The sequence below is a fragment of the Cetorhinus maximus genome, chromosome 1, assembly GCF_964194155.1.
Source record: "Cetorhinus maximus chromosome 1, sCetMax3.hap1.1, whole genome shotgun sequence".
Lineage (NCBI taxonomy): Eukaryota > Metazoa > Chordata > Chondrichthyes > Lamniformes > Cetorhinidae > Cetorhinus > Cetorhinus maximus.
The window spans coordinates 79894621-79917135 of NC_135879.1; the positions used below are offsets into that span (position 1 = coordinate 79894621).

General features: G+C 41.1%; 1 protein-coding gene across 1 annotated transcript in view; it reads right to left on the reverse strand.

Annotated features, from left to right (window-relative positions):
- LOC144681175 (5'-3' DNA helicase ZGRF1-like) overlaps window positions 1-22515 on the reverse strand; it is a 128406-nt gene that overhangs the window by 81268 nt on the left and 24623 nt on the right. The window contains exons 12-18 of the mRNA XM_078542883.1: window positions 20762-20946; window positions 19440-19639; window positions 17364-17506; window positions 15523-15669; window positions 11233-11347; window positions 8768-9012; window positions 7947-8106 (exon numbers count right to left, since the gene is read on the reverse strand). Of these exons, the coding sequence (XP_078399009.1) occupies window positions 7947-8106; window positions 8768-9012; window positions 11233-11347; window positions 15523-15669; window positions 17364-17506; window positions 19440-19639; window positions 20762-20946 (1195 nt within the window). The remainder of the gene's footprint in view (window positions 1-7946; window positions 8107-8767; window positions 9013-11232; window positions 11348-15522; window positions 15670-17363; window positions 17507-19439; window positions 19640-20761; window positions 20947-22515) is intronic.

Consider the following 22515-nt stretch of genomic DNA (forward strand, 5'->3'; position numbering starts at 1 on the left):
GGAAAAGAAGACTGAGAGGAACATACCAGAAACAAGACTCTTAACAGAGCGGTGGAACAAAGAAATGTAGCTGTCCAGATGTACGGATCTTTAAAAGTGGATAATAGGTAGAAAATAACAAATATTAAACTTGTGCAAGCCATAATTGCAGTGTTATGTGCAGTTGAGGAACCCAAGATAAGAAAGGTCATGTAAAAGATATAACAACAATGCACTAGAATAATACCAGCAATAAGAGGTTAAAGTTATGAACAAAAGGTTGAAAAATCAGGGGTTTTACCACCAGAACAAAGTTTAAGAGGGGTCAAATGGAACTTTTCAAAATTATTAAGGATTCCAAGAGGATAAATAGTGAAAGATTAATTTCAATGATTGCCAAATTGGAAGGAGGATAGCATGGAAAAGTGGGGTTGAGGTAGATGATCAGCTATGATCTAATTTATTGGCGGAGCAGGCTGAATGGGCTGAATGGACTACTCCTATTCCTATGTTCCTATGAGATAGATTTAAGGCAATTATTAGAAGAACTAGGGAACATTAAAGTAAATGTTATCACACAGGGGGTTATTGTAACATGGAATGCTTTATCATAAGAGTCTCTTGAGTCAGAGACCATAACATAGTTTCAAGGGAAATGGATAAATATTTCAAAAGGACAAATCAAAAATGACGTGAGGAAATTGCAGGGAAAGGAGGTGGAGTAAGCAGCTCCAGCTGAAGAATTAACATCGCCACATGTGCAACAAGTAAAATGGCCTCCTTCTGAGCTGTAAATTCTACGATCCAATACTGCTGAGGTTATGTAGACTAGGAGGGTTTCCTTTGAATATTGACTTATGTAGAGTTTTCAATGTTTTCTTTTTTTACTGTTTCCAAGTAACTTGTAAGTGTTCATTAGGTTTTATGACCAATGATATATCCATGCTAAAATTAGGAAATTCACTCCTGTTAGAGCTTGGATTTGGAAACAGCCACATTCTGTGTCCAGTTTTAAGGAATCTATTAGACTCAAGGGGAAGAATTTTGTGTGGAAGCTCCCTGGCTTAAAAACTAAGGGCAACCCTGCCTTCACTTGGCTGTGTTGCCCCAAGCCAATTTTACGGCTGTCGACCTGTTAATTGACACAGGGCGAGACTTCCACTCCCATTTGGGAGGGAGTCTGCCTTCGAGTGCTGCCTGCCAATCAACTGGCCGACATGAGGTAGAAGCAGTTCAGAGAAGGTTCACTCGGCTGAGACATGGCTACAGGATAGCATACATTGGGACCTGAATATTGAATGGTGCATGACGTTTAGGAAGGACAGGAAGTTAGGAAAACGTGGAGGTGTGGCTCTGTTAATTAAAGATGGTATTAGCACATTAGAGAGGGGTGACCTAAGTTCAGGAAATCACGATGTAGAAGCGGTTTGGGTTGGGATGAGGAATGGTAAAGGCAAGAAGTCACTTGTGGGAGTGTTGTACAAGCCTCCTAATTGTAACTACACAGTAGGATGGCGTATATAAGAAGAGATAAAGGGAGATTGCCAGAAAGATACAGCAATAATCATGGGGGATTTTAATCTACATACAGACTAGAAAAATCAGATGGGCAAAGTTGGGGAGTTGATAGAAAGTTTTCAGGATAGTTTCTTAGAACAGCACATTCTGGAGTCAAACAGAGAGCAGACTATACTAGATCTGGTATTGAGCAACGGGATAGGTTTAATTGATAATCTCCTAGTGAAGACACCCCTAGGTAGCAGAAATCATAATATGATTGAATTTTACATTCATTTTGAGGGAGAAATGAGTGTGTCCAAGACTAGTTTTTTAAATAAGGGCAATTATGAGGGCATGAAAGCAGAGCTAGCTAAAGTGAACTGGCAAATGAAATTAAGGGATAGGTTAATAGAGATACAATGGCAGAATTTTTTTTTTTATTCATCCACGGGATGTGGGCTTCGCTGGCTGGGCCAGCATTTATTGCCCATCCCTAGTTGCCCTTGAGAAGATGGTGGTGAGCTGCCTTCCTCAACCGCTGCAGTCCATGTGGTATAGGTACACCCACAGTGCTGTTAAGAAGGGAGTTCCAGGATTTTGACCCAGCAACATTGAAAGAACGGCAATATATTTCCAAGTCAGGATGGTGAATGACTTGGAAGGGGATTCCCAGGTGGTGGTGTTCCCATCTATCTGCTGCCCTTGTCCTTCTAGGTGGTAGTGGTCGTGGGTTTGGAAGGTGCTGTCTAAGGAGCCTTGGTGAATTCCTGCAGTGCATCTTGTAGATGGTACACACTGCTGCTACTGTGCGTCAGTGGTGAAGGGAGTGAATGTTTTTGGATGTGGTGCCAATCAAGAGGGATGCTTTGTCTTGGATGGTGTCAAGCTTCTTGAGTGTTATGGGAGCTGCACTCATCCAGGCAAGTGGGGAGTATTCCATCACACTCCTGACTTGTGTCTTTAAAGGGATATTTCAGAATATATACATTCCAATGAGAAAGAAAAATTCCTAGGGGAGGGCCCACCATCTGTGGTTAACTAAAAAAGTTAAAGACGGTATCAAACTTAAAGAAAAAGCATATAATTACGCAAAGATGGGTGGCAGGTCAGAAGATTGGAAAGAATATAAAGAACAGCAAAGAATGACAAAAACATTAATAAGGAGAGAAAAATTAGAATATGAGAGAAAGCTAGCTCGTAACATAAAACCGGATAATAAGAATTTCTATAGATATTTAAATAAGAAAAGAGTTAACGAAGTGAGTGTTCGTCTATAGAGTGCGTCGGGGAATTGGTAATGGAAAGGAGGGAGATGGTGGATGAATTGAACAGGTATTTTGCTTCGGTCTTCACTATAGAGGACACAAGTAACATCCCGGAAAAAGCTGTAAATCAGGAAATGGAAGGGAGGGAGGAGCTCGGGAAAATTACAGTCACCAGGGAAGTGGTATTGAGCAAATTGTTGGGGCTGCGGGCTGACAAATCCCCAGATCCAGGTGGACTTCACCCTAAGGTCTTGAAAGAAGTGGCTAGTGAGATAGTTGATGCACTGGTTTTAATTTTCCAAAATTCCCTAGGATAGCGGAAAGTTCCATTAGATTGGAAAATAGCAAATGTAACTCCTTCATTCAAAAAGGGAGGGAGACAGAAAACAGGAAACTATAGGCCAGTTAGCCTTACATTTGTCATGGGGAAATGTTAGAAGCTATTATTAAAAATGTTATAACAGGGCACTTAGAAAAAAATCAAGGCAATCGGGCAGAGTCTTCATGGTTTTGTAAAAGGGAAATCATGTTTAACCAAGTTATTGGAGTTCTTTGAAGGGAATCACATGTGCTGTGGATAAAGGGGAACCAGTGGATATACTATACTTAGATTGTCAGAAGGCATTTGATAAAGTGCCACATCAAAGGTTATTGCAGAAAATTAAAGCTCACAGTGTAGGGGGTAACATAGCGGCATGGATAGAAGATTGGTTAGCTAACAGGAAGCAGAGAGGTGGAATAAATGGGTCTTGTTCTGGTTGGCAGGATGTGATGTGTGGTGTGCCACAGGGGTCAGTGCTGGGACCTCAACTTTTTCAATTTATATAAATGACTTGAATGAAGGGACAGAAGGAATGGTGGCTAAATTTGCTGACGACACAAAGATAGGTAGTAAAGTAAATTGTGAAGAGGATGTAAGGAGGCTACAAAGTGACATAGTTAAGTGAGTGGGCAAAAATCTGGCAAATGGAGTATAATGTGGGTAAATGTGAAATCATTCATTTTGGCAGGAAGAATAAAAAGGAAGCTTATTATCTAAATAGTGAGAGATTACAGAGCTCTGAGATTCAGAGGGATCTGGGTGTCCTAGCGCATGAATCACAAAAGATAATATGCAGGTACAGCAGGTAATTAGGAAAGCTAATAGAATGTTATAATTTATTGTGAGGGGAATTGATTACAAAAGTAGGGATGTTATGCTTCAGTTATACAGGGCACTGGCGCGACCACATTTTGAGTACTGTGTACAGTACTGGTCTCCTTATTTAAAGGAAGACATTAATGCGTTAGAAGCAGTTCAGAGAAGGTTTACTAGACTAATACCAGGAATGGGCAGGTTGTCTTATGAGGAAAAGCTGGACAGGTTAGGCTTGTATCTACTGGAATTTAGAAGAGTAAGAGGTGACTTAACTGAAGCTTTTAAAGTCCTGAGGGGTCCCAACATGGTGAATGTGGAGAGGATGTTTCCTCTTGTGGGAGAATCTAGAACTAGGGTCACAGAGATGAGGAGGGGTTGAGTCTTTGGAATTCTCTTCCTTAACAGGCAGTGGAAGCAAAGTCTTTGAATATTTTTAAGGCAGGGCTAGATAGATTCTTGATTAACAAGGGAATCAAAGATTATTGGGGTAGGCCACAATCAGATCAGCCATGATGTTATTGAATGGTGGAGCAGGCTTGAGGGTCCAAATAGCCTTTTCCCACTCCCTTCTTCACTCAGAACTAATTTTACCATCAATTTAGCTGAGATTAGCAACCTATCACAGGCCAGAGATTTAGCTTGAGACCTTCAAGGTCTTTTGGGCTCAATGCTGCCCTTTGCAGTGAGTCCCCAACAAAGAGGAGCCATGGAGACGGACATCAAGGTTAAGTCCGGAGTTTTGCCGGGATCAGCTGGCAGACCATTGGTGGGGTGAGGGGGTGCCTTTATTGAACAGGTTGTTTGAACAGGAGGCATCTCCCTTCCCTCCCCTATGGCAGCAACAAGAAACCTGGCAGCTTCACCACGTGGACTGAGTGCCTTTCGTCACTGGTAAAATACCAGCGGCAGTGGGAGGAGGCACTTAAATGGCCATTAATTAGCCAATTAAGGGCTTCAATTGGCCTAGAGGTCAATGGGCTGTCCAGCACCTCCACCCCCGCTGATATAATACCAGTGGCAGCAGGCATGGCACTGCCACAATCGTGCCCAATTTACGTTCTTCACCACCTCCTGCACCTGCCAGTCTGCTCGGAAGGGCGATGGGGCATAATATTCCGCCCAAGGAGTCAAAGTAAAGGTATTGCTGTAGTTCCAACACTCTGGCTCATGATGGACTGTGGGATGTTTTGTAAATATTGGAGAACACATGTTTTAATAAACTTACTAGGAACAATTTAGACAGTTTAGGTGCCTATACATAGTCTAACTGGAATATTAATTCTCCAATGGGCTGTTGGATTTGAAGCCATAGCCAATACCATTCTTTATGAAAAAGTACAATTTCCAATGAGCTTTAAGAACATATATCAAAGCCAAAGGTGTTTCTTTCTTTCCTCTGCTTCACCCCCAACCAGGACTCATTTCCTGAAAGCATCAACTCTTACCATGATATGATTCCACAGTGAGTACAGCCATCTGCAACTAGTCTAAGGGCAGAATTTTATGGCCTCTCCCACTGGTGGGACTTTTGAATGGCTCGCCACATTTTAAAGCCCCGCCTCCGCTGCGACAGGGCCGTAAGTGTCCATTTTTGTGACCACTTGTGTCAACATGGTTTTGCAAATGAGAAATCATATTTAACAAATTGATTAAGAGTTTTTTTGATTATGTAACTAGTAAAGTTGATAAAGGGGAACCAGTAGAGGTAATATATCCGGATTTCCAAAAGGTATTTGGTAATGTGCCACACATAAGGATTATAGACCAGCTAAGGGCTCATGCAGTTGGGGGTATAATATATTAACATGGAAAGAGGATTGGCTAACAGCAGGGAGCAAAGACGTGGCATAAATGAGGCATTCTCAAATTAGCAGACTATAACTAGTGGGTTGCCGCAAGGATCAGTGCTGGGGTTTCAGCTATTTAGAATTTATATCAATGACTTAGACAAGCAGACAGAGAGTAACATATGCAAGTTTACTGACGATGCAAAGCTAGATGGAAATGTAAGCTGTGAAGAGGCCACAGAAGCTGTGAAGAAATATAGACAGGTTAAGTGAGTGCACAACAAGATGGTAGATAGAGTATAATGTGGGTAAGTGTGAAGGTTATTAATTTTGGTTGTAAGAATAGAAAAGTAGAATTTTTTTTAAAGACATGAAACCTGTAAAAACGTTCATGTTCATAGAGACGTACAAGAAGCTCAAAGTTTTTTTGCAGTTACTGTAAGCAATTGGTAAGGTAAATGGCATGTCCTTTCTTTGGAATTCTCTACCCTAAGACAGCAGTGGGGGCTGGGATATTGAATACATTTAAGGCTGAGTTAGACATATTTTTGATCGACAAGGGATTCAAGGGTTTTTGGATGGGGAGGTGGGGGGGTGTGGCATGGAACAGATAGGAAAGTGGAATTAAGACCACAATCCAATCAATCAGTCATGATCTTATTGAATGGCGTTGCAAGCTTGAGAGGCCAAATGGCCTACTCCTGCTCCTATTTCTTATGATCTCTTGTTGGCTTTTATTGCAAGGGGACTTAATATAAGGATAAGGAAATCTTGCCAGAATTGTATAGGGCTTTGTTGAGACCACACCTGGAGTACTGTGTGCTGTTTTAGTCTCCATATCTAAGGAAGTATATACTCACCTTGGAGACTGCACAGCAAAGATTCATTAGATTGGTTCCTGGGATGAGGGGATGTCCGACAGTGAAAGGCTGAGTAAATTGGACCAAATATCTGGAGTTTAGGAAAATGAGAGGTGATCACATTGAAACATACAAAAGATTCTGAAGGGGCTTGACAGGGCGGACACTGAGAGGTTGACTCCCCTGGCTGGGGAATCTAGAACACAGGGGCAAGCCTCAGGATAAGGGATCAATCATCTAGGATTGAGATGAGGAGAAATTTCTTCACTCAGGGGGTCATGAATTTTTGCAATTTTTTACCCCACAGTGTTGTGGATAGTCCATTACTGAATATGTTTAAGGGTGGGGTAGATGGGTGTTTATCTTTCAGGGAATAAAGGGATGGGGAGTGGGCAGGAAAGTGGAGTTGAAGCCCAAGATCATCCACGAGCATAATGAATAGTAGAGCAGGCTCAAGAGGCTACATGGTCTACACCTGCTCCTATTTCTTATGTTCTTATTCATATAGGCCAGGATTTTGCGCTCGGCGTGCGGGTGTGTGCCCAACATGCTCAAGCGTAAAATGACGCGCGATGACGTTGGGCGAGCGTCCCAATGTCATGACTTGCGGAATATTTCGGATGGCGGGCGTACACGGGAGTCGGCGGTGCGCCCGCCGACAATTAACAGGCCTATTAAGGCCATTAAAGCAATAATTGAATGCAATTTTTCACTTAAGGTTGGCAGGCAGGCAAATCGGCCAGACGGCCTTTGGATTTTTTATGAAACAACATCCATGGGCGGGATGAGGTTTCCAACAGGAATTAAAAATAAAAATGCTTAATCTCATTTATAACATGTCCCACATGAGGGGGCATGTTTAACTTATTTTTTGAATCTTTAGCTCCCTGAGGCAGTTTTATACCTTCAGGGGGCTTTTCAGTGCGCGCTCGGTGCATGCACAAACTTCCACACTTGCCCTCCTCCCGCCCCCACCCTGGAAGCGCTGAGCGCTGCAGTGCGTGATTCACGCTGGCTGAGCCGTTAATTGGCCAGCCAGCATGAAATCGCATACAGGGCCCAATTGCAGGCTGCAGACGGTTTTGTAGCCACTCCCAATCCCCCCACCACCCCTGCCCGAGGAGGTAAAAATCCTGCCCATACCAATAATGCGTTGGGGGGTGTTCAATTCTAATTGCAACAGGCACAGCAGACAACTTTTCTTCCTGCTTAGCTCGGGACTAATTTTACGACCAATTTGTCTTAGATTAGTAATCTATCACAGGCTAGAGACTGAACTTGAGACCTTCAAGGTCTTTTGAGCTCAATGCTGCCCTTTGTGGTGGGGGGCATTCAGAAAAGCACTTATGAAAAGTCAAGTTAAATAACTGCAAGAATGGATCCATATTTGCTTTGGTCACACTGAAATGTCACTCACCCAAGCAGGACTCTATCCACGGCAACATTAGTAGATGCAGAGATGAGAAGTTTCCAGGGGACCTTCCTAGGCCCCTCAGCTGCTTCACTTTCTTCAAAAAGTTGAACAAGAAATAAAATCACAACGGCTAACAGATAGCTCTTCCCAGCTCCATAGACACCTGATTGGAAAAGTCACAAAAATACAATATATTAAAGAAGCATATTCAGCTAGTTTTTGAAAACAGAATTTCAGCCAAATCACCTCTCTGGCACTGCAGTCTTATTCCTTCAACTTTTAATTGATGGAGTTTTTTTAATTACATTTTTAAAATTTTTTACTTTCATTCTTAATCTAATCTTTCTTTCTCTCTCTTTATTTCACTTTCAGTACATGATTTGCTATTGGATTCACTGTTCTACCATTTCCTGTTTCAGTCTCTCATACTGCTCATTAACAATTCTTCAATCTGGTTAGTTAAAGAGACACAAGTTGATTGCTATCCGTGCTCAGGTCCCAGATACTCCATAGACTGATGCTGCTGCACTGTTTTCATCACCCTCTAACAGCAATTTGCAGTACAAAGTCTCAGAAATTTAACGTGCAACAGCGTGTCTAACAAACAGTACAGTGCTGTTTGTTTGCCAGCTACGGTATATTCTGGTCCAATGTAGATCTGCCCAAAAAAGAATTCAAGAAGCATAATTGTCCTGGCTGAGTTGGCAGATTTTTAATTGGAGCATATTGAAAATATAAATGTAATATAAATGTATAAAACTGTGATGGAGAAAGGCAAAAAAAATGGGAATAAAAGATTCTAAGGAGCATTTATTTGTTTTTACCATGTATGACTGTGACTGGCAGAAGGAGATCCTGGGGGCTCTCGGACTTAGCTATCATTACAGCTACTTGTCTGAATGCAGCTGCCTGATCTGTATTCAGGTGAAACTTCCGTATCATGTCTGTCGCCAATGCAACTGTCCTTTCTTTACACAACAATCCAGTCGATACCAGTGGCATTTTTAGTGCAGGAGGAACAAATCTTCCTCTTGCAGACTGGACTATTGCTTCATCGTTACCACAAGGCCTACAGATTGAAACAAATATTAGATCTTTTAAAGGATTATGCAGCTTTTTAAATAACAATACTGAAGCATAGCCTTATAAAAAGGTAACAAGAAAATTAATAACTTGCCACTTCTTAATACCATGAATGTGCAATAAAATCACAGAATACAGGTTGACAGCTGTTTACTTTCAATATGTTAAACTGCGAGATTGATTTTAGTTCTTCTTCAACTGTCAATGAAAAGAAAGTAAACAAAAAGGCAGATTCTAATCTCTTTACCCTGTAATCGACATTTCACCTGGTCCCACGCCACTGATATTATGTGTAATTCATAAAACACAAAAACAGGTAAAACTGAAAATTATGCAACCAAGATTAGTGTACATTTTTGTTTTCAACAGAGATTGACCAGCTGGTTAAATGCCGGTGCGTGACATTTCATGCAAGGGTAGGTTCCATGACACTGTAGACCAAACAGGAGGGAAAAAACATGTCTCTAGCACTGACATTCCACCTTAATGAAAGCAAAAGCATGCCAAGGTCTTATAGTAATTTGTTTTCAATTTTAAGTCCTATGACCTAGTTCTCGCTGACAAATATGTACATTTGTACTGCCAGAGAAGCTAAATTAAATGTAGACTTTCAATACATAACGTAGGTTCATGTGAGAGCAGAGTTTGATCAGTTAATTTCTGGTTAATCATTTCCTTATCATCTTGCTTCAATTATAGTTGATTATTTATGAAAAAAATCTGAGTTTAGTTTTTAATTTAAAAAAGTATGGATTGCACTTTCTGGAAGTGCTGAAGTTCTTCATACGGAGTACTAGAGCTGAATTTTCAGTTGTTGGTGGGGGCAGGACTGGAGGCAGGTGGACCTAGAATTTCCTGCCGCAGGCCGGCACAGTCCCTGCTGCAAACCGTTACCCAAACAGGCTGGGTGAGGGATAAATGATTATCTGCCCTTAAGGGGTCTATTAAGGTCCCTCTCCCAAACTTTCTGGAATTTTCCATTTGACGTTGGCCAAAACACAGCCAGTGAAAGGAGACAGCCTCCCAGAAGCAGACCAGACCCACAGTGTTGCAGAAACATTTAACCACCGCCCCCCTCTTTCCCGGTGATTTTGAAAGATGGCCACAGCTGCAGCTGCAGCCCATCTTGTGGAAGGGTTCCCCCTCCACAATGGCAGTCTAGTAGCTGTGGGCATTTTTATTTCTTTTTAAAGTTTCCTAAGTGCTGAGGGGGGCACCAGCATTTTGAAGTGTCCGCTCTCTCCCTTACCTGCATCAGCAGGCTGCCATTTTCTTCGCACTGCAGGGTCTCCTACTAGCCCTCATGCTCCGGAGCCCACCTGTTGTCCTTAAATGGATGGCAAGCATGCCCCATCTGGCCATTCCTTTGAAAACCATATCGGGTCACTACTTCCGATACAGAGTGGAGTTGGGGCTTGGCTTTGATCCTGATGTTGGGGTCCTGACCTCAAAACAAAAATCCTGCCCCAGCGTGTCCTTCACATACTAGACACAAAAACGAGCGCCCCCAGTCAGTCATGAATTACTGTAAATGATTTAAGCCAGTCGTGTCAGTTGAGGCACTACAATTGGTCTCAGTCCCCATGATTAGGCTGGGGTAAAAAAAGCAGGTCAGCTTCTTGCCTCAGATTGCAATCTAGTGACTCTACTGGTTAAAAATGCACATGCTGCTTTACACAAGGTGGTTTGAATTTTCGCTGGCAACTTTGCGACAAGATTGGTGAAAACCCCTAAGTAATGGCAGGTAATGCCAAATTTATTTCAGGAGATTAGGAGAATTCTTGCAGAAATTCCTATCCCCATGTGTCTGGGGCCTTGAGGTCCCCACCCCACTTGGTTGAAACCCCCGCTTCCATCACCACCGCTCACACATGAAGAATGCCTACGAGGGCAGCCCACTGACTTTGAAACCAGAGATCAATGGTCTCAGGTGAGAGTGGGAGAAAATAGTACTAAAAACCCACAAAAAATATATCATTTTAAAAGCTCATAGAATAATGATGTTCTAATATCAGAGAAAATGCTGCAACAATGGACTTAAGTTGAAATGTTACAATCAAAACTGGCACTTTAATTAAAAACTTTTATAATTATAGCTCCACCTATCAATAAAGGTTTAAAAGACGACTTTAGAATTGTGAGCCTGTAATTATTAGTTATCAGCTTGAAGATATCTCTGTGCTTAATACAAAACTGAACAACTTACATTTTGAGTAAGTGTGGTAGCAGAGGAAGAGAAGCTGGATTGACGTGCTCCCGCAGATTTCTCAGACAGGTAAGTTCAGTGCTGGCATTACCAACAAACAAAGCATGAACAATCACTGTGAGAACAAAAGAATTCCGAGAATTAGTTGCCTTTAACTTTAAATAATTGCAATAATTTGAAACAATGAAGTTATAAGCACTGATTGAGTCTACCTGCTCTTGATTTACAAAGTTAGTCATACATTTTTTTTTGATGGCCCAAAGATCCAGAGCTCTAGCGGACATTGAAAGATCCAGTCTCTTCAACAAGGCCCAGTGGAACAAGTTTAGTGAAGCCTGGCAAAACATGGTGTGCATTTAGCGAGCAAATTGTCCTTTCAGTTTTGAGGCATGGGCTGGGATTTTCCCTGCCTTCCGGCGTCAGGCGTGTTCAGTGGCGTGAGCAGGCAATATGGCGAGGCGGCCAAAAATCGGTTTCATGACATCGTGAAACCAGTTTGTGATTGCCCACTCCGCCCACCAATGGCGAGCTTCGTTCCCCACCATCGGACATCGGGAACCTCATTGTAATACATCAACAAATCATTATAAGGCCAGCCCGCCAGACTCAACACCCCCCCCCACTGGATTGTCCACCCACGTCAGCGGGAAAACACACCAACGTGTTTCACAACAGCATATATAAGGCATGCATTTGGCAGGCTACACTTCACTCGGGACTTTGTTTGCCTACCTTGCTTTGGTCAGCACTGGCAGTCATCAGTGCCAGGCTTCACAGACAGCACCATATCACCTTTAGGGGGGCTTACAGTTAGGTCTCTGCCTCCAGATCAGCCATATGTGGGCGGCTTTTCAATGGCTGCAGGGCAAGGTCTTGCATGGGGAAGGGGGAGAAATGGCATCAAGCAAGAGAAGAGGCTGCAGGACGAAAGCTGTACTGGAGAAGGAGGATATCCCAGGGTGCGTGGGCGCACATGTTGACCTGTGCAAGTGGCCTCAAGATGGTGACAGCTGAGGAGGCAGTCTCCAGAGGAGATGAGGCCAGGTGGACATGTGAGGGTATGTGTGTGAGAATGGGTGGTGATGTCCCTTGAGCTGGCAGTGAGTGAGATGCCAGTAAATGTGTGATGGGCTTGAGTGTGTGAGGTTAGAGTGATGAGATGATTGCCATACCTTGGCTGCACGGATGAGATCATTCATCGTCTTTATGTATTGGACGTCCAACCTCTTCTGTGCAACACTGGCATTGATCACGACTGCCATCGCCTATCAAGCCGGAGTGGTGATGTAGCTACCCCTCCTGAGGCCAGAGCAGGGGTAGAGGACATCACAGCAAGACTCCACGGTGTCCAAAAGGCACTAGAAGTCTTCTTGCCTTTCGGGGCCATGACTTCTTTGCTGCAGTCCTGGGCCTTAAATGGCCTTAATAGGCCTTTGACAGTTCTGAGCGCGACTGTACTTTAAATGTGATGCCTGATGTGATGAAGCGGCGAGGTGATGGCGTGGCGGGCGAATGAGAGCCCACCCGCCATGGAAACAGCCTGTTTCCCAGGAATGCATAAGTAATGCGGCGAGTTTGGGACGATACCGCATGTAAACCTATCGCGCCCAGTGGGTAAAACATCATTTCACCTGCCCGCTACCACACTTTGTGCAAATCTGGGACGATACTGCCCATGGGTTCAAATTGAGCCCAGACTAATGGAATGAAGAATCTTTCTACCTTACACCCCACTATCGGATGAAAAGTCCTGTCCCAACTCAATTCCAAGGTTTCCAAATAAACATAAATGCATAAAATATTTGAGGCTACTTTTAACCCCCAGGACAGGTGGCAGAGAAACAAGGTTAAATATTTAAAAATGGGAAATCCAACCCAATCCGGTGCGAAATCACCTACTTCCGGTTTAACTGAGGCAGGTTGGAGGTGGGCAAGAAATCCCCTCCGAAAGATGGGACCAGTAGTTTTAAAATGTTAATAAGGCTGCGTGCCTCAGATTTTGGCAGCCAATTAGATTTAATGGTTGTGGGCTGGGTTTTTCCCAAGGCTCAAGAAAGCCAGAAGCTGAAGGAAGGCAAGAACTGCAGAATCCATCAGGTAAGTGCATTTACCACAAAGTTTTGCGGGCCAGGAGTAGTAGGAGTGCAACCCCCTCCCCAACTCCACAATGATTCAATGCTGCACACCCCAGCACACCCCACCACACCCCAGACCACTGCAATCCAATGCTGATCTGCTCTAGCCCCCTTCCTCTCTGGTCTCTGGCTGGAACCTCCTATAGTAGACCTTCCCATCCAGCAGACTGCCAATTGCCAGGCAGAAAACAGAGAAAAAGAAATTCAAATGAGGTCCTTGCCATTAAATTTGTCAAGGACGAGTTGTCCCCGAACCCCACTGTAAATATCAGGGCCATAGTGTTTCTATACAAACAAATGATAAACAATTAGAACTTGCCCCCACTGGCATATTGGTACCGCATAAAATGAGGATAGAATGTTATTTGAAACTACACTGTACACAAGTAACTATATTCCTGAAATCTACTGCAATGGAATAGTAGGTTCCTGACATTCTTGCCAGATGTCTGGGGAAACAGTGACCAAAGATTAATGACATTTTCCTTTTGCTACCTTTAATAACTAATTTACTTATTTTTAAAAAAGAATCTGTACTGTTAATGTATCAATTGTACTTGATGGGGAGAATTTTCTCCCCATTGTGGGGTGGCGGGGTGGGGGGGGTGGTTTGGGCGGGAGCGGGCACGCAGCCGATTGCCGCCCATGATCAGCTGCGTGCCATTTTACGTGGGCGGGCCAAGTAAGGTCTCAGAGCTGCCTCAGGGAGATTAGTTTGAATTTTAAAAATTTTAATAAAGAAAAAAAAAATTTTAAGACATGTCTCCTCATGTGACAGTGTCACATGAGCTGGGACACGTCAACAAATTTTATTTAAAATTTTTATTAAACTTTAAAAACCTTCATGAAACCTCATCCCACCCGTGGGTGAGGTTCCATGAAAAATGCGAAGGCCGCCTGGGCTCTTCGTCTGCCCGCCAAGATTAAGGTTGGATGGGCAGCTCCGTTAAGTATTTCAATTACTAGTTAAAAGGCCTTAATAGGCCTTTGACAGTTCGGCGGGTGCACAACCGACTCCGGTGCACGCCCACCGAACTGAAGATCTGAATGACGCGCGGTGACATTGGGACGCATTCCACTACGTCACCGCACGTCATTTTACGCGTCAGCGACAGGGCCCGCCCCCGCTTGCCGACCCGATGTCTTCCTTGAACAAGAAGTGAAAACAAATAACAAATCATAGGTCCAGTTTTCAAAAATAAGTCAAATAGGTTAAATTTAAAATAGCATTGCCAAAGTGCAGGAAAGGATAGGTACTGTGGCTATTTCTCACGTTAACCCAATCCCAACCTGCTTCATTTAAACTACAAGTAGGTGATTTTGCAGTGGATTAGAGTTGGATTTAAGTCTAAAAATATGCACAATACTAATCTTCTTTAGTTCATTCCTCCCAAACTCTAACTGGATGAATGCAATGCAACAATGATTAGTCAAAGTGATAGTCATTCACACCTGGGCAAAGTCCGACTCTTCACATGGTGACTCAAAAACTAACTTTAACCCTCCTGCCCTGGTGCCTTGCAGCACCTATGGTCATTCTTTATTTGTTCCCTAGTGTCAGCAAGCTTTTCTAAACTACGGAGGAACCACAGCTGCACCTGAGTTTTTCTTCATCCGGAGCTCACACATATATACTTTCAATATTGACAACAGGATAAGCACCAACCTTGGAAATTTAACAACCACCCCCCACCAACCCTAATACTTTGTACGCATTACTTGCAGCAAATGTACATTTTATTGGCCAAATATAACGTGGATACAGCCCGTAGCCCTTTAATTGCCTTTCCGTGTTGGAATTCAATGCATCAAATGTAGCTGCAAAAAGCTGTGTGTGGAAGCATAGGAAGAAGAAAAAGAGAAGCTCTTGAATAATCAGAGGAATTTTAATGACACATATGCCACAATAGATAGTGATGGAAGAATTACAGAAAAAAGGGTTAAAATACATTGCTCAAATTGCTTTGAGTGCAAAATAGAAGCCTCTTGGTCAAGGACTCTCTCCTGCACAAATGAATTTCCTGTTACAAGTTAATAACAAAGAGATTTACAACCTAGTAATAATTACTCTTAGTGCTCAATGTAAAATTTTGCAAAGCAATTGTGCCAAGGAAGGAGGGGCGGGTAACAGAAGAACACAAAATAAAGAACTTACTGTCTGAAGGCCATTTGGAAGGAGAATAGCCTTTCAGTGGCAAAAGCTCGACTTCACTGGTTGAGGATGGTCCATAGAAAACACTACATGCAATGAAAGTGTCCAATGGATCAAACATTAAGGTTTTTGATACAACCCAGAGGTCATCTGTCACAATTAAAAAAATTAAAAGAAGAAAACATAAAACCAGGACAGCTGATGACATAAATTCCAATGTTTTGTTTTATTATTCAGCTTGGTGAAATTTTCAACAATCATTACTAATAGATCTCTTAGATTTAACTGCACCAAATCTTTAAAAGTAAAGTTTAATTTGAATCTGTTACTTTTTAGTAAATTACTTATTTGACAGACTTTGATTTCTAAGGATATTACAAGACAATGAAAAGAAATTCTGCTTTTCTCTCCAACAGAATTTCTATTTGTCTCTTTAACCTTGTTCACCTTTATTGCTTTCCATTTTTCTCCTAAGCAGTTCTAAAGAAGAGTCATATTCGACTGAAAATGTTAACTCTATTTCTCTCTCCACAAATGCTGCCAGACCTGCTGTGTATTTCCAACACTTTCTGTTTTTATTTATGGGAAAAGCTTCAGTAGTTTCATGGGCATTTTACAGCCACTGACGCTTTCAAATAGCACCCATAGCTAAACCATTCCAGTACAGCTTACAACACTGGCATCTACTCGACAAAGTGAGAAATTGCCTAGCTATGCCCTGTCCATAGAAAGCAGGACAAATCCAACTCGGTCAATTACCACCCTATCTGCTGAGTTTCAATCATCAGCAAAGTGACAGAAGGAATCACCAATGGTGCTATCAAATTTTATTTACTCACCAATACTCAGTTTCAAGTATAGATGCACTTTGTCCTCATTGACTATTCAGCTCCAAATCTCATTACAGCCTTGGACCAAACACGGCCAGAAGTGCTAAGTCCAGAGGTGAGGTGAAAGTGATTTCCCTTAACATCAATGCAGCTTTTTACTGAGTGTGGCACCAAGCAGCCCTAGCAAAATTGAAGTCAATGGGGACCTGGGGGCAAAATACCCCTGTGGCTTCAGTCATACCTTGTAGAAAGGAAGATGGTTGTGGTTGTTGGAGGCCAATCATCTCAGCCCTAGGACATTGCTTCAGGATTTCCTCCGGGCTTTATCCTAGGCCCAACCATCTTCAACTGCTTCATCCATGACCTTCCCTCCACCATAAGATCAGGTGTAGGACTGTTTGCTGAAAACTGCACAATGCTCACCTCCATTCACAGTGGCGCTGATAATGAAAATGGAGTAGTCTATGCCTGATGCAGAAATACCTAGACAAGATTCAGGTATGGGCTGTTATATGTTTTCTGCTACCTGTACTCCAAGAATACTGGGTGCATTGGTTGCTTGTTAGGCATTCCGAATTAAACAGGAGGCACACTAAGGCTAGAATACACACACTCGAAGAGCTTAGGCCTCCATAGCCTTACTGGAATATTCTCAAGTTTGGTTAAATTGTTGGCAGGTAGCACACTGGCTACCTCTTTTTGTTACACCAGCAGGCCCATAGGGTCTGTCGTTGCATATCTCCATCCCAGACCAGCAAAACTCCCCAGCAAAGGTTATGTGGTATGGGAATAACTCCTGAGCAAAAGGTTAGACACACACCTGAAATTATGTATCTGTATATGTAATAATCTTATAGCTCTTAACAATATATAGAGGGTAGCAGTGAAATATATTTCACAAGTGAAGTTGACTAGATAATTTATAAACAACAAATGTAGTCTGTTTTGACACAATCTCAGTGTTTGGTTCAGCCTTAATTGTGAGTGCTCTAAATTGGAACATTTTAAATGTACCTTTATTGTAAACTGATGAGCTCTCTTTCCTGCTTAATCCAAGGTACAATTTAGTCTTACAACAGCTTTCTAAATCCCCTTTCTCATTTATCAGTTCTTTCAACTTGCCACGGTAGAACCTCTTTCTTTGAAAAGATGTTTTCCTGAAAACAATGATGATGAAAATAAGTTCATGTTAAATATCTAAAAAACATATCCAACAGAACCAATTTTCAAAATAAGGGGAAAAGCATGATAAGCAAAAAATAAAATTTTATTTTAAAAAACCTACTAAATCCAATAATGCATATTAAAGCATATTAAAACATTTTAAAATATTATACACCAAATGTACAGATAGCCCAATAATATTTGCATGATTTTAAAAATTAAAATAAGTGAAAGGTTTAATGGTGACTGGTTTAGTTAGCTATTATTCACGCACTTAATTCATGAACTACCACTTCAGCTGTAGTTTTATGATCAATCATTGGTAACTGGATCATATTAAAGCCACCAAAACTACAAGAACATTTAAAACATGCCTGATGAAGTCAGACTGGAACATTAAAAACATTACACCACATAATAGAGGAAAACAGAAGATAGCATTTAAAAAAAAACTGACCTCAGTAGAAAAAGTTGTTCTTATCAAAGAATTTTACAACAAAACTAAGGAGGTTGGCACATAGACGGTAATGTTGCTGGCCAGCCGCTAATTGGCCAGCTGTGCTTAATGCACATGGGAACAGGAGCAAGTGGGCTGCGCACTTCCCATTCCGCTTCCCTTACCCTGTTGGAATCCATAAAATCCAACCCGCCCCTAGAAATCAGTATATTTTACGCATCATACACCAAAACCAGGGGGCTATTTAAAGGTTACCTGAAAATTGAATAAGGCAGGCCTTGGTGTCAATGGAATGTCTTTATCACCTCTTTGCTAACTCCAAGTCCAGGCATGTCCTCAGCCCCAGCCCAGGAACTCACTGCTTCCCTGTATGCCCAGTTAATACAGGTGTACCAATTAATCCATGATTGCTAATTTCTCTGCCCAATAAAATCAAGCCAAGTCCTTTCTAATCTCACTGAACTTTGTCTTTATCCAGTCTCACATCCTTATGCTCGACTCTTCATCATCCTTTCTATTTTCATATTGAGCCTAAGTATGGTGAAGTGGTTATTTCTCAACAGTACTCCTTCTCTCACATCACTTACTTGTCCCACTTCACTTATCAAAACTAAATCTAGCAATGTCTCTTTATTTTACTTAAATACATACTGATTTGGAAAGCTATCCTGAACGTAACCGAGAAAGCGTCACATCCACAATGACTACATGCATTACCTTTATTCCTATCTAACTTGGGTAATTTAAATTACCTAATATTATTGCCCTGTTGTTCTTTCATATCTCTCTGAATTGTTTGAAAATTTAGCTCCCCCAAACCCCCCAACCCAAATTTATTGCAGTGTTCAATGCCCTATAATTTACAGTCGGAAATGTACCATTTTCCTTCCTGTTCCTTAATTTTATACATAAGGATTGTACCTCCACAACCCCTGTACATCTTTATATTCCGGTGCCAAGATAGAATTCTTTATTAACATTGCCACGCTGCCACTTACCCACTTCGTAAAAATGTGATGACCAGAAATATTAAGTTCCCAATCTTGTCCAACCATAAACCACACTTCCATTACAGCTGCTGTATCATATTCCTCCTTTGCTACTAATGCTTCTAACTCTCCAATTTTGTTTGAATACTTTGTCCAGTCACTTACATATCCTCAATGGTTCTACTTTTTCCAGTAACAATTACATAAAACATGATACTAGCAACACTAACATCTATACATGTTCATTATGGTTTGTGTGGTCACTTTCCATAATCGTTAAGCATACTACAGCTGGAAAAAAAGGCCATTTGTGCACAGTGCTTAATTATCCAGGAAAATAATGCCTTCCATTTCAAAAATGACTAAAAACTTTAACGGTGATTCTGAAATATAAACATACATTGAATTCCATGCAACAACAAAAAATTAAATAACAAGTTGTATTACTACCACTGAAAAACAAACATAAATAAAGCGTACCTTACATGAAGCACACATTCACTGTACAGAGGTATGTACCGACTTCGAATGAAGGCACCTAAACTCTTGGCATCAGACAACATTAACTTAGACTGAGGCTCCATTTTCTGCTCCAAATCAACGGGCTGCATGTCATCTAACCATTTGAAAAACTTACACTGGTCAGTTTTTGAGGCATCACAAGCGTAGAATAAACGACCCTACAAGAAAAAAAAAGAGGAAATGCAATTCAAATTGCAGAATTACATTCTTTCAAATAGAAGAAAGGAAATACCTGGACAGTGACTTTGCTGCCTTAGTTATAGAGAATGCCACATATTTCTGAGTAGAAGATTAAAATATATTATGAATGAATGCGATTCTCTGTAAATCTTTTACACTCTTTTCCAAAATTAATAATGTAAAAATATAATACTTAAGTTTTCATTGTATCAGCTTTAATCATTTTGAGTTATCTACCCATCGTTTTTTTTTTAAATTAAATGTTGAAAATAGCATATTTAACTGACAACTATGCCCTGCCAATATCTCAGTGGGTGAATGCGCTGCACAACTGCAGAACTGAGCCATAAAGGTCAGGGACATCCAAAGTTCAAATACTTTGTGCTGAGTTAACTGATCTCAGCCATGGGAGGGACAGGGTTACTCGAACTGGACTCAGCATTCACAGACAATAAACAGAAACAGCTCAGTCAGAGTTCCCAGACCTGATTGCTATTTCAGCTGGAAGTTGATTTTATTTGGCCCAAGTATAATGCTCCTCGTGGTCAAATAATCTGCAAACACTGCTGTCTAGGTAAAGATGTGAAAAATGGTTGCTCGGGTGAAATACAAGAGAGTTACACAGCATTAACAGGCCTCTGATAATTCACCTGTATGTATATTATTCACTTGTAACCTAGGTAATGAATATCAGCAGCTTATTTGACGATTTGGTGGGGGCAGAGGAAGGGTAATGAAAGTGGACATGGTGGAGACACAATATGGGCAAAATTGCATTTGTCAACCGTAATAAGACATGCCTGATATGCAGTTCTATTAAAATCAATGGAACAGAATATCAGGTGGAGCGTACATGTGGCCAATGCCATACCAACTGCTTTGCATCTGCACCTGTGTCTAATTTAACCCCCCCCACCCCACCCCACATCTTAAACTCCCCACACATCCACACACCAATGCTTTCCAGCTAGGGTCAAGATAGTAATCAAGTGTGAAACTTTGGCTAATTCCTCCCTCATCAAGCAGGAACTGGGAGCTTTATTTTAATTATAACAGAAGTATTGATACCTGAAAAACTGTTAGTTTGCTGAAAATATTACCTTATTTGGACCTTCCTTTTTAACCATGACAAGCTTTGCAGGCTGTTGATGTTGGCAAAGTGGGATAAAATTTTGTTCTTTTCCAGCAATTCCTGCTTTTTCTGAAGAATACTCAGATATGTCAACTTTTGATAAAGCTTTGTGAAGTTTCTGAGACAGTTCAAAGAGCCAAACATTGAGATGTTCTGAAAAAAGACAAGCATTGTGTGATACTGATTTCACACTGAAGAGTTTAACGTTCTGTGTTAAAAACCTAATCTTAGAAATTGCAGAATTGGCAAACAGCCATATATCATGCATAATAATAAGTTGTCTTACTTTGCATTCTTAATTTTCTAAGTCCAAATTTTATACTTTAATTTTACAATATACTAAACCCCGATGTTTGTAAATATAAGCCTCAAGGTAGCCCATTGTTTCGAGGAACGTCTTCAGTAGGAAGAGCGGGATGGTCCAGCCAATAACCATCTCCGTGGATGTCATCAGCGACAAACCCAAATCAAGTATCAGTTGTCAAACTTAAGCAATGTATGAAGAGCTCCCTCCTCAGATAGTTCTCACTTCTTTGTCCCAAATGACCTGGGGAAAGTCATCAATCTTAGGCTAACTATGAATATAAAAACAATTGGGAACTGAACCATGTTCAATCCAACAATAGTGTCATCTCTCAAAAACAAGCTTCCAATTAATGGCTCTAAGTCTCAATTTCCAACAAATGCCCAATCCATTTGCCTTAATATTGCCATATTAGTATCAAATCTGACCTATAAATTCTTCTGTAGAGATACTCTGTAATTTCCTTATCAACACAAACCATGATACAGTGCTAGATCTGGTTCTAGTTAGTGTTGCGAAGAATATAAATGACCTGAACATAGGAGGTCACTTTTGCTAATGTGAATGTAACTTAATGAGGCTCACATTGAAAGAGGAGCCAAAGATAAAGATATTGGCCCAAAATCAGCCAATTTCGGTGCCATAAAAGTGGACCATGATCAGATTAGTTGGTTGGGAAAAAACAGCAAACCCGCAAGGGAAATATTGAAATAATGATGGATAAAGCACAGGTTTTGACTAAAACTAAAGGAATAGGTCAAAAGGATAGAGCAAAATGATGCTTTTAAAAGAGGCACATGATAAATTTGGGATGTAACATTGAAGAAGCTAGGTAAATTATTCAAGTATAGAAAGGAAATAAAAAGAGACATTAGGAAGGCAAGAGGGAGTATTAAAGAAGACTGGCAGCCAACATAAAAGAAATAACAAGGGCTGTCAAAGAAATGATCTCTCAACACTTGAGAGAAATAAGAGTGAAGCTTTAGGAGAGACATTTAATAAGTATTTAAATATGAAATGCTATACCACAAGTGGTTACTAAGATAGAAACAAATAATTTAAAAGCTATTTGGATCAGGATTGTTGCATTATGTGCCTTCCAGGATAATAGAAAGCAAACTACGTAGCCCTTGGTCTTTTTAATCAGCTAGAAAGCTCTATGTCCCTATTTCAAAAAAAGTTAATAAAAAGGGTGCAGGGAAAAGTCAGAGAAAATGGAATTAGATAAACAGATTCAGTTGAGCCAGTATGCATGATGGGCCAAATGTGGTCCACGTTCTATGATTTTATTGCTCAAGCATACTTCATTTGTCATGAAAGAATGTTTCAATTTAAAGTTTTATCATTCTTCCAGCAATTTTATTCCCCATTCCTCCTGCAATTTTATCCCCCATTCCTCCTTTCTTGAAGCTAACAAC